This window comes from Choloepus didactylus, chromosome 22, assembly GCF_015220235.1.
Source record: "Choloepus didactylus isolate mChoDid1 chromosome 22, mChoDid1.pri, whole genome shotgun sequence".
In the NCBI taxonomy this organism is placed as follows: domain Eukaryota; kingdom Metazoa; phylum Chordata; class Mammalia; order Pilosa; family Megalonychidae; genus Choloepus; species Choloepus didactylus.
This window is the reverse complement of record NC_051328.1, coordinates 23,743,287-23,756,407: the sequence shown is the minus strand read 5'-3', so window position 1 is coordinate 23,756,407 and position 13,121 is coordinate 23,743,287. Positions and strand designations below refer to the sequence as shown.

General features: G+C 42.1%; 1 protein-coding gene across 1 annotated transcript in view; it reads right to left on the bottom strand.

Moving 5' to 3' along the window:
• LOC119518565 (cadherin-1-like) overlaps positions 1-13,121 on the bottom strand; it is a 78,100-nt gene that overhangs the window by 6,892 nt on the left and 58,087 nt on the right. Inside the window, exons 7-14 of the mRNA XM_037815788.1 lie at positions 12,401-12,545; positions 10,853-11,028; positions 10,402-10,530; positions 8,542-8,724; positions 6,497-6,741; positions 4,046-4,191; positions 640-864; positions 132-362 (exon numbers count right to left, since the gene is read on the bottom strand). Coding sequence (XP_037671716.1) covers positions 132-362; positions 640-864; positions 4,046-4,191; positions 6,497-6,741; positions 8,542-8,724; positions 10,402-10,530; positions 10,853-11,028; positions 12,401-12,545 — 1,480 coding nt within the window. The remainder of the gene's footprint in view (positions 1-131; positions 363-639; positions 865-4,045; positions 4,192-6,496; positions 6,742-8,541; positions 8,725-10,401; positions 10,531-10,852; positions 11,029-12,400; positions 12,546-13,121) is intronic.

The following is a 13,121-nucleotide window of genomic DNA, read 5'->3' as shown; positions in this document are numbered from 1 at the left end:
GCCATTGTATTTCAGAGCTTCTTCCTTAAGGTTAGCCTGTCCCATAAATACAATGACAAAAATCACTTCTAGAAAAGAAATCTGACCCATTTTAGAAGTCAAAGGCAGAAACAACCATCAGCTGCACTTACTCAGCAAAGCAAGGATTCCTCCAAGAATGCCCAGAATGGCAGGAACTTGCAATCCGGCTTCAGCGAATGCTGCATTCCTCTTACAGTTGTGAACGACCCCTTCACAGTCACATACAATGACATCTAAGGTAGTCACCTGGTCTTTGTTCTGGTTATCGATGAGCTTGAGATTTATTTTGAAGTCACCCTGCTCTAAGCTTTTCTTTGGCTTCAGAATGAGAGACTCTTGGGCTGGAGGAAACAACAAAAATAAATGATGGGACAAGAGGAAAAAAAGGTACATTTTTTAATAAATTTATTAGGGAACTAAAGACATCCCAAGGTGGGTAAGCAATGCCTCCCAAAGTCAAATATCAGAACGGAAAAGGGACTTTGGCAGAATGCCCAAATGTAAAAGGGGAAAATCTGAACTTTAGAGGGGAAATTCAGAAATGGGGGTGATGGGGTAGCAAGAAGGGGAAGCACAACAGCTGGACCAAAGTTCCCAAACTAAAACTCAAGGGCTCACCTGCATCGTTGTATTCGATGGTCCAGTTGACACTTGCCCCATGTGTTAGTTCTGCAACGAAGGGAGAAGTATTGGGGGGAAGATCTGGATCAAGGATGTTTATTATATGAGGCTGTGGGTCCTTCTGGCAGAAGAACAGTTTTCGAGGGTCTGGTATAGGAGCATTGTCATTCACATCAGAGAGGGTCAGCAGAAGGGTTCCCGTTCCAGTAGCAGGTGGAGAACCTACAAAAAATCACAGAAGAAACATCACAGCTCAGAAATGGATCCCTAATGCTTCCCATAAGCTCAAATCCAAATCTTGTCCTGGCTTTTCAGTCACCAGGTCCACCCTACCCTTCCCACCACTCTTCAGGCCATCTTCCCACCTGGTTGGGCAGTTTCTCTGACTGTCTTAGGCAGACGTGTTTATTCTCACATTGATGACAGTTATTCAAGCTATTTCTCACACCAAGGACTCCCTCCTTCCTCTTCCCATAACCTCATTCTGTTCAGCTCATAACTTAATTTCTACTTATTCCAAGAAGCATCGCCCCTGCCCACCACCAGTTTTCCCTTTTCTAAACTTCTCTGGCATTTAAGGTCATTATTGAAGAATTGAGCCTTTTAAAATGGATGCCATTCTTCAATAAAAGGCTCCTTGGAGAAACAGCTGATTGTAGGACAGGGGCAGAAAAAAATCAGATGAGCCTGGAGCATCTTGTACCAAAAAATAAGGAAGAGCTCAAACAAACAAAAACAAACAACAAAAAACCCGAGATTGATGTATGTGTGTCAAAGGGATGCAGCAGCTAGCTGAAAGAACTTTCAATGGCCAAAGCTGAGGACAATTTGAGCCACAAAATAAAGTAGTATTGGATTATAACCCAAAGAATAAAATAATAATGCAGGAGTCCACAGTGATATATTAAAAAAAATAAGAAGAAATTGGGAAATTCATCCACACTTCTGTCTGCAGTTCCTACCACAGCACCTGACACATGGTGGTAATAAAAGGAGGGAAACCCAGGGAACCACCATCAGCATCAATAGCAGTATGTTATAGGGGAAAAAACAAGAAAAGCCACAAATGCACAAATAGTTAAACCTGAGTGGCAAAATTGTGCTGATTATTTTTCTTTTTACCTTTTTCTTTTTAAAAAAATCACATACAATTTCTTTTCTTTCTGTTTTTAACAATAAGCAGGTGTCCTTTAATAATAAGTATTTTTTAAGTGTTTTTAAATGAGCTAATGGATTTTCTGAAGGAACCTCATTCTACCCTTAAGACTTGACACTAAAAGGCATTAAGTCACGCACAGTTATACTTGAAGGAATCGTTCAGAACCACACCTTAGATATTACTGTTTAAATCAGGAGTCAGCTAGTTGAGATCCTCTAGCAAAATCGGGATGACTGCTAGTGTCTGGAAATAAAGTTTTATTGGAACACAGATACTCATTTTTTTATTATGTATTGCCTATACACACTTTCCTGCTACAATGGCAGGTTTGAATAAATTGTGATACAGACTGTATGACCTAGAAATAATTACTCCCTAGCCTGGTACAGAAAAACTTTGCTGACCCTTGGCTTAGTAGATGCCAGTTACCTTAACTTACTTCCAGTCCACACCAGGGAATTCTCCTGTAGCCAGAGAGAATTGGCTAATGTTGCATTGCAGGCAACGGGCTAGTTTCTCCTTTAAGCAAAGCTCCTTCTGGAAACTGAGTCCCCCATCAGGGCCTCACTTGCCTGGTTCTCTGTTTTTAACCTGCTGACCCCCAAATTACAGTTCTAAGAGTAGGTTTTAGAATCTAAATCACTACGCCAGGCTTATTCTTTCACAACATGTTCACCTGATAAAGGATGTACCTAATAAAAATTGCCCCACCCAATGGCAACCTTCTCAAATCTGAAATTACTACCTTGGGAGACTGGGGAGAGAAAGGGAGGGAAGAAAATGAGCCACAGTGCGTAGTAAGGAATTTGGCCTCCAGAAAGAGGTCTGGCCTTTATCCCAGCTCCAGGGAAGGTAATTTCCAGTAATAGGAGGGTCTAATTATTCATGGTAGGCCACAGACCTCATCCGATAGTTTACCCTAATGTGATGAGGACTCCCTGTGATCAAGGGGTTGGGGCTTTGAGCTACATCCTATTAGCTCGATCTCTCCACCCCCAGGGAGACTGAATTGGACATTGATTCCATGGATCATGCCCACATCATGAAACCCCATAAAAGTTTTGGATGCCGAAAGCTCGGGGGAGCTTCCATGATTGATGGTACACAACTCCGGGCCCAGAGGGTGATGTGGAGAAGACACGGAAGGAAGCTTTGCATGAGACCCTCCCAGACCTTGCCCCAGGCATCTCTTCTTTTGGATCCTTATATGTATTGCTTGGCTATTATAAAACTGTAATTGTAAGTATAGCACTTTCTTGAGTTCTGTGAGTTGTTCTAGCAAGTTATCAAAGCTGAGGGGTGCTGGGAACCCCCAAATTTATAGCCAGTCATAAATGCACGAACCCCCAAACTTGTGGCTAGTGTCTGGCGTGAGGGCAGTGCTGTGGAAAGGAATTTAACCAAGGGAATCTGACCCAACTCTGGCTAGTTAAGAGTCAGAACTACATTGTATTTGGTGTCAGAAGTTGCTACATATGAGAAGCTAGCACATCTCTTTATACCATAACTCTGCTTGTGCACAGAGGCATGTACAAGGATGTTTACTGATCACTGACGGGAAAAATGAATAACTGGAAACAAACTCAACATCTCTGAATGTGTGAATGATAGAGATAGACCTATGTGTGCCAAGGTAGAGCTCTGTCTTAAAGATGTATTTATTGTCAAGTAAACAACAAGAATTATTTTAAAGCCATATGTATTAGATAATGCTTTATAATAGTTAAAAAAAATAAAAAGCCCTATAAAACCAAAGAATGGCTTTATATCAGCTATATGTCTCTATGTATATAAATGTATTCAAACACACAGAAAAGAGCCTGGAAGCATCCATGCCTAACTAATGATGATGTTGATAGAAATAACAATACCAAGTACATAATCATGTATAATGTGGCAGGCACTATTCTAGGTACTTTTACATAAATTAACTCATTTAAAACAGGGATATTACCACCACCCCATTTGTCAGATAATGGAATTGAGGCACTTACAAATGGTTACTTAAGTCTAAGTTACACAGGTAATAATAAGCCATGGACCTGGGATGTGAGCCCAGGTATTCTGGCTCCAGTGGGGAAGGAGTAGGGTCCATTTGAATTTTTGACAGTGAGAGTGCATGTCCTTTGTTTAACCGGGACAAAAGGAAAAGGAATGAGCTCAGGCCTCCAAAAGAAGGGTGGAAGGCAAGGCAGTGAGCTAGCCAGGGGCGCAAGGCAGCAAGGGCCCCATCGGGACACCTACCATTGTCGGTAGCTATAATGAGGGCTGTGTACGTGCTGTTCTTCACGTGCTCGATGTCCTCCCTGTCCAACTCAGCCCGAGTGGAAATGGCACCAGTGTCGGGGTTAATCTCCAGCCAGTTGGCCGCATCCCTCCAAATCCGGTACCTGAAAAGGCACAAGCTGTGGCTTAGGATAGGAGCAGCAAACAGCTATAACTGAGGAGAGCCCAGGTTCCTCTTCATTCATGGATTTATTTCAACTTTTTATGCTGAATGAAAATATCAAACCTACAGAAAAGCTGCCAGAATAATATGATGAAATGTACATGTATCCTTTGTTGGGATTCACCCCATCATTAATGTTTGGCCACATTTACTTTCAATCAGTCAATCAATCAGTCTCTCTCTCTCACAGACAAAATTTCTTGTTTTGCTGACGTGGAGGTGGTGTTTTAAGTGATAAATGGACTTGCCAGTAGCTCCTCTATCAGCATTTAATGGTAGGCGCCAGAGAGGGCAAACCCTCTGGTTTTACGTGGTAAAATCCTGTTTTATTCCAAATGCCAAGAGAATCCTGTTGAGCAGGATTTATTAGGAGAACCAGAAACCGTTAATCAGAGGAAACAAAGGGATGAAAATCAGAGAAGTACTGCCCAGATATCTATCAGGATCATGGAAAAGCTCAGAAAGGGAGGAAAGAAACCTAAGGAGTAAAGGATTCTGGATTCCTACTGGCTTGTCCCCACTTCCTTAGAAATACACAGAGATGAATTATATAAAGTGGTCTTTGTTCCAGGGGTGCTTGTCCAAAGAGGTGCTTTGAGCCACTGCAAACTATAATACCAACCCAGCCCGAAAACTATGCAATCCCAGGCTTCATTACTAAAGAAAAACCCTATAATACTGCCTTGTTTTTCACTATTGTTTTAACTTTGATAAAAAACACATTTTTACCAGGTTTTACATTTTGTGCCACCTAGAAGCATGCCCCAGATTCTTAGTAGTACACTGACTTCACAAAATTAGAATATTTTAAAGCAAACCCCAGATTTCATATGATTTCTTCTGTAAACGCTTGGTGGAGATCTCTATTAGATAAGGATTTAAAAACAAAACAAAACATAATTACAAGGCCCCTAACATGGCTAACAAAAATAACAATTCCTTGAGGCCATCTAATGCCCAGTCTATGTTCAAATTTCCTGATTGCCTCAAGGGTATCTTTTGTAGTTGAATTGTTTACATCTGTATCTAAGCATAGTCTACATACTGAAATTGGGATGATTTGTCTCTTAACACTCTTTTGATGTATAACAGTCACCCCTCCCTTTTGCCATTTATTTGTTGTAGAAACTGGGCCATTTGTTATATAGTTTCCACAAGCTATATTTGGCTGCCTGTTTCCTCATGGCATATAACTTGTTTCTTCATTCCTTGCTTTTCTTCCAGACCCTAAAGCTTGATTAGATTCTGTTTCAACGTTTTATTTGCCCCAACAAAAATATTTCATGAGCAGTGCTGTGTATATCCTATTGCATTATATCAAGAGGCACATTAGTGTCTGGTTGTTCTTACTTTTAGTAAATACTAAAATCAACCATAAGGTTCAAATGGTACCAGGCTGATTCTTCCATTAAAAAAATCCCTCGTGTTCCTCACAGAGCACCCATTGAAGAGCATTGCCTGGAACCAAACTTCAGGATACCTACAGAGCCACCCATGGATAGAGACATTTTCAAATAACCTCAGAAGTTGAAGCCACAGTCAAACTTTTAAAAAAATTTTTTTGTCATAGGCATTGGTGCTAAAACACACCTCCCGCCACACCCCAGAAAAAGAAAAAAAAATAAAAACACTCAATTATCAAACATGCCTCTACTCTGAATCTGTACAACATTTTTTCTAAATAATTCAGAACATTCTTAGCTTCTTCTAAAGTAGATATTAACAGGTAGGACTCTATCTCTCTGAGAAGAGGAAGCAGGCACACTGATAGAGGTCTCTCATTCTGAGAAATTAAGCTGTTACTAACAGAACACAGATGTGTCACCTTTGGTTTATGCTCTAATATTCTCTCCTGTGAGTTATAGCCTTGTCTTGCTACAGTACCACATACAGTCACATCCAGCTCTCAACAGAACAGCAGCACTCTATCACACATGGTGAGGCGGGCTGTTGTTGGTTGGCGGGCATGCCTTCAGCATCTGTGGCTGTGATTTACAATATAGGGGTCTTTAAGTTTAAAAAGAGAAACAGTTAAGTAAGCTATTTATAAGAACATTAAACCTGGAACAGCTGACTATAGGGGGAAAGGAAAAGGTGAGGGGAAATGGAGAATTAAAAAAATAAACTAAGAAAAGGATCTTGCACAGTCCAATGATGATAAAGCGCCATTATTTTTAAAAATAAAAAAATAAAAAATAGAGAGATCCAGTCATTAAAGTCAGTTGAATACAAATTTTTACACTTACGTTATCTTCTGTTCCATAAACTTGTCTGGGTCCTGGGCAGTGTAGGATGTGATTTCCAAGCCTACGCCAAAGTCTTCGGGCACTTCCACTCTCTTGACGGGGGGATTGAAGATGGGAGCCTCGTTCACATCTATCACGTCCACAGTGACTGTGGCTGTGGAGGTGGCGAGAGTGACCACAAAGGGGTCCACGTTCTCCACTGTCACAAATAGAATGTACTGCTGTTTGACCTCAAAATCCAAGCCCTAGAGGGCAGGGAAAATAATAAAGGAACACAAATTAATCCTCAATGTTTCTATGTTATTAAAAACAAAACAAAACTTAAATCCCTAACTATTTGGTTGGGAATATTTCAAGAGATTCTCAAATCTAGCTGCATTAACAAAAAGTAACTTGGGAACTATAACAGAGGACCGATGACCAGGCTTATTAATAATAAACCCAGAGCCATTAAATAATAATCTCTGAAGGTGGGGTCTGGGTATCAGTATTTTTAAAAAGATCCCAGTGACTACCATGCAAACTTTAGAGATGAGAACTGCAAGAGAAGAATAAAGACAAATTGCATGAAATATCAAACTGCAAACCTAGGTTAACAATCCTGATTCAACCTAAGTTATTTGTTTATCTAAGACCAATAAGAATGCTCACATCACAGCTTTCCCAGGAGGAAATGGACCGAAGATGTTTAAAGGCAAGAACTTAGGGCTCAAAGTCAATCAACCCCAAGATCAAACGCCAGCTGGGCCACCTCCTAGCTATGCAATCTGGGTGACTTAACCTGTGGACCGATGTTTCCACTTCTAAATAAATAGGGAAAATAAATCCTTATTTATTTAGAAGTTGCAATAAAGAATAAGCCATAACTTTTATGATACACAATATATATGGCAGAAACTCAAATCAGTAGCTTCTTTCTTCTGTTGATAGAATAGTAACAGAAAATGTTAACATCAAACGTTGAAATATTTCCTTTAGTTCAGTGGGATTCAAAACCAAAAGGGTCCAAAAACCAAAGGGTCTGGTCACTTGCTCAGGAGGAAATCAAAGATTTGGGGCTAGTGGGATGCAGAACATCTTCTTGACCAAAAGAGGGGTGTGAAAGGAAATCACATAAATTTCAGTGGCAGAGAGATTCCAAAAGGAGCCGAGAGGTCACTCTGGTGGGCACCCTTATGCACAATATAGACAACCCTTTTTAGGCTCTAATGAATTGGAATAGCCAGCAGTAAATACCTGAAACTATTAAACTACAACCCAGAACCCAGGAATCTTGAAGACGATTATATAAAAATGTAGCTTATGAGGGGTGTCAATGTGATTAGGAAAGCCATGTGGACCACACTCCCCTTTGTCTAGTTGATGGATGGATGGATGAGTAGAAAAATGGGGGAAGGAAAAAAAAAAAAGAAAAAGGCACCCAGCGTTCTTTTTCACTTTAATTTTTATTCTTATTATTTTTGTGTGTGTGGTAATGAAAATGTCAAAGATTGATTTTGGTAATGAATGCACAGCTGTATGATGGTACTGTGAACAACTGAATATACACTTTGTTTTGTATGACTGCATGGTATGTGAATATAACTCAATAAAAATGAAATTAAAAAAATAATAATAAAAAAAACAAATAAAAACAAAAAGATTTGGGGCTAGGGATCTGTTAAATGGGTAACTAATAAAATAACAGATAACTTGCCCAACAACTTTCTAGTTTTCAAGTTTCCAAGACATCTTTCCAAACCAGCCACATCTGCCCCACTTCGAAAATAACCTAGTAACACAGCATCTGCGAAATAGAGATGGAGGTAGGCAAATGTTTCTGGGAAAGTCTGTGAAAAAGTTTAGGATGTTGTGCAGCAGTTTCCTTACTTCTTACATGAACATGAAGAGTCACTGCAAACCTGACACGGTCCACCAGAACTTGGGAAAGCCAACCCCTTCAGACCTCACCAATCCTAATTTCTTCTGAGAATACACCAAGGAACACAGGAATGAGCATCTGTCTGGGCTGTCCATTTCTGCATCTTGCCAGGTACCCTACAAACCTTAGCTGTTTTCAAAATGCCATTGTTGGTTACTGGATCTGTGATGACAACAAATTGCCTCTCGTTATCGTTTAATATGGAGTACACGGCCTCCCATGCTGGGGTGTGGGGGGCATCGGCATCAGTCACTTTGAGCGTGGCAATTTCTTCGTTAACTCTGTTCTCAGGCACTGTTCCCTGGTACTGTAGAGCAAAGGAGAAGATGGGGTCACTCATGACATCCTGAAACCCCACAGTGGAGCCAAGTTTCAGGGGGTTGAAGGAATGCTTTCTGAGCCCAAGCTCTGAGGGGGTGTGATGAGGTCAGCTGACGGCACAAAGCCTTGGAGGAAGTGCTCACTCTACCAGCAAGCACCTATTCCCTGTTGCTGGAGCAGCTGGTACCCATAAATGCCATCCACGAGTAGCTGGCATAGGTCTCCAAGGCCCTGGCCACGAAGGCTCCTCAGGACACTCTGGCCCAGTTGTGGACTGTGATCTCAGTCAAGTGCAAGACACTGGGGTATATCAACCCCCACCCCCAATCCATTCTCTATTTGCAGCAAGAATGATCTTCATAAAATGAGAAGTCTGCTCATTTCAATCCTCTGCTTAAGACCCTTTAATGACTTCCTCCTGTACTCAGGATAAATTCTCAAGTTCCTACGTCAGCCTCTAAGATCCTGTGGGACCTGATCTCATTTAGTTAACTACACTCAGCCACATTGGCTATTTCCTTTCTTCTTGTGCAACCAGTTTCCTCTCGATTCAGGAGCTTTTGCACATGCTGATCCCTCTGCCTAGAATACTCTTCCACCCTTGCCTGACCTCCTTTCAAGTCATAGCATAAATGTCACTCACTGTTTTTGTGAAGCCTTCTTGTACTCACAGTGGCTAGCTAGGTTAGGGTCATGGATACTGCTAACTGCTACTGAATATTCATTCTCCCCTCTTCACTAACTATATTGTTGGTGGTGGCAATGTGCCCAGTTAATCTACTACATTTCTCAGTTTCCCTTATAGATGACCATTGCCATTGGGAGGCAAGTGGAACTTGTGGGATAGGTCTTCAAAGAAATATGTCTTTAATAAATTGGTCCTGAATCAGCAGCAACACTTTTTGTCACCTAGTTTTTGCCTCCTTCCTGCATGAAGCATAGATATAATGACTGGCGCTCCAGCAGCCATCGTGGACCACAATGTGACCTTGAGGATAGAAGCCATGCACTAAGGATGGTGGAATGGCAAGACAAAAGAGCCTTGGTCTTTACTGACAAGGTAGACTGTCTACCTCTGGGCCTTTTATTACCTAAGAAGGGAAAACAAAATCAACCCCCCTAATAGACAGGTCTCTGTTACTAACCATTAAACCAATTTTTAAACTAATACAACAGTGTTTAAGTTTCTTCTATTTGACTCTCAGTAGCTTCTCCTTGATTGCTTGAATATAACGAACATTCAGTAATCTGTATAAGTTGCCTACCATCTCCCTAAGCTAGATTACAAGCTCCATGAAAATAGAATCTTTGTCTGCCTTGTTCATGGTTAAATCCCCAGTGTCTAGCACAGTGCCTGCTATAAACTTGGAAAATGTATTCAATGAATAAATGAACCTTCCTACCAAGATGCACAATGAGGACATGGAGTCAGCAGGTGCTTTTTGCAGCTTCACAAACTTGTGCCAATGGGTCCAAGGCAAGGAGAGAAACAAAGATGTTCAAACATATCCACTACCCCCTACAGGCTTGCTTCTAAGTCTAAAGTTAACATTCACTACCTTGGAGAAAGTTTTCAAAGGATTCACCCACCAGTGGCTATGAAACATTTCATGAACAACAAAGGACCTTCCTTTGGAAAGCGTCGAAGGAATTGCAAAATTACCGTGGTTGGGTTGAAGATGGGAGGGTTATCATTGGTGTCAGTGACCGTGATCACAGCTGTTGCTGTTGTGCTTAAGCCATCGCCTTGGAGGTCAGCTGCTCGAACCACCAAGGTATACGTGGGAACGGACTGCAGAGCAAACATACTTGAAGTCAGGACTGATAGCCACCTCACACCCACTCCAGCCCATCAAAGAGAAACCGAATATTCTAACATCTTTAAAGCTCAGCCCACCTGCCTTCTAGCACAGACCCTCTGAACAGGTATCCAGATTTGCACATGCTGATCCCTCTGCCCAGATTGCAAAGCTCAGGACAAGCACTCTAACTTGATACACTCAGACCATCACCACACTAAATGGCCACCGGCCTCAGCAGAGCTTTGCATCATCCACGGGATGTGGCTGACATGTATCTGCCCTCATGCCCTCTGGGTGCTCCTGACCCCTGACCTCTCGGTCCAGCCCGGTGGTGACCACACTGATGACGCCTGTGTCCCGGTTGATGATAAACATGCCACTGTGAGGCAACTGGGGCTCTTGGCTGACCATGGTGTAAGCGATGGCAGCATTGTAGGTGTTCACATCGTCGTCCGCGTCCGTGGCTGAGACCTGCATCACAGAGGTCCCTGGGAGTATACAAGGAGAGAAAAAGATTGGGCCAAGCTGCACCCTAGGATCTGAGTGATACTGCTCTACCCAGTTCCGTTCAGAGTTATAAAGGATGGGGGCAGGACCATGTCACAGCTCTTCCTTTCCCTAATTTCTAAAATTCTCACCAAGGTGCTAAGACAGGAGGAATGATTTCCACTAATAAACAGGGTCCCCAGAACTCTTTCCAACACACATCTTAGCTGGAGGCGGAGGCAGGGAAGATTATGGGAAATAAATAACCTTAAACAACAACATTCCGCCATATCTCTTGTACTGAGTGAATAGCATGTAAAATAATAAAAATTCTAGAATTTTCCACAATTGGCTTCTTAGCCACAATTTCATTGGAGAGAATGATCATTTGAGATCACTGCCTTCAAGAAGGAAGAAAATATTTATAACACACGACAAAGGACTAGTACCCAGGGCATATAACTAACTCTTAGGAATAAATAGGTAAAAGACAAATAGACCAGTGGAAGAAAAGGAAAAAGACTTGGACACACTTATCATAAGGGAGAAAGCCAAATGGCCAGTAAACACATAATAAGCAGCTTAACCTTATTAGTAATCAGAGAAAAGCAAATTAAAATATCACTATACAGCACAAGCAACTATAGAAAAAAAAAACAGAACAGATAAATGGGACTTCATCAAAGGATATGTAGGCACATATCTGACAACTGAGACAACCATTCCTAGATACATATCCTAGAGAAACTCTTGCAAATTTGCACCAGTAGACATACCCAACAACATTCTAGAGCATTGTTCAAAACAGAAAGAAACTGAAACAACTCCAATCTCCATCAACAGTAGAATGGACAAACCGTGACACAGTCAACGGAATACTACAGAACAATGAAAATGAATGGCCTGTTACGGGCAATAAGGGAGAACCATATGTTCAAAAAGTTGGATGAAAGAAATTACAAAAATATATGTATACCATAGTGTGAGTCCATGTACATAAAGTTTGAAAACAGGCAAAACTAACAAGATATCATTTAGGAATGATATGGTAAAAGGAAAAATAAAAGAGAGGGACTGACTACCACAAACACCAGGGGAGTGGTTTTTCATAGGACAGAGAGAAGAATGTGATCAGAGAGGGCTATAAAATGGGCTTAAGGTACTGGCAAGAATCTGTTTCTTACCCACTCATCTTTTATACATGCTTCTTGTTGGCAGGATATGACTAACACACACACATGCACACCGTGGTTCCTGAAGAAGTTCTGTCCATATGAAGGACCAACTTCAGAGGACTGACCCCAATCTCCAGCCCCAACACTTTGGATCCAAGGAGTGTCTTCTGGCTATTCGGCTCCTCGGTTTTGACAATACCTGGGAGGGCGCCTTCCATGACAGACCCCTCGAAGACCTCCTGGGTGAACACAGGCTTGTTGTCGTTCTGATCCATGACGGTGATCACAATCTCCATCGGGTCCTCAATGGCATTCCCGTTGGAAGACACGGCATGAGAGAAGAGCTGCAAGAACCAGGTGAGGGTTACTTGGTGCCCGGTGAGGAAGGAGTGGGAGGAGGGGTCTGACCGGAGCCAAAGGGGCTCTACCTGGCCTCCACCCCTTCCCACTCCCTGGGCGTGTAGATGGGCAGAGAACATTTCTCCCACATGTGCTGCTGCTTTGACAAGATCATGGCACTGGGTGAGGTGGGCTGGACAACACATCCTCCAGGCCAGAGCTCCCATCTCCCCCATGTGGCCTGGGGCGTCAAGCCCAGGAGCTAAAGGTGGAAGCTCAGAAACTCTGACTTCTTCCTTGCAGCAGAAAATTCACTCCGGTCGCTTGAGCCAGTGTGGTGATTCCCCCTAGACTTTTTTTGCATTTGGCATCAACAACTTACTTCCCAGCTTCCCTAAGCTCATGCTGCTACCCAATTCCAGAAGTGGTTTTTGCTCCCCAATGTTACTCCTGAGCTTGAGACTTCCAGCCCCAAGAATAGCTTTCATGTTGGGTCTAAACCCTGCATTCATTCATACACATGATGTACCAGAACCCTCTCGCCTTTTGTCCCAACAAGGAAAACATTAACAGCCCCAATT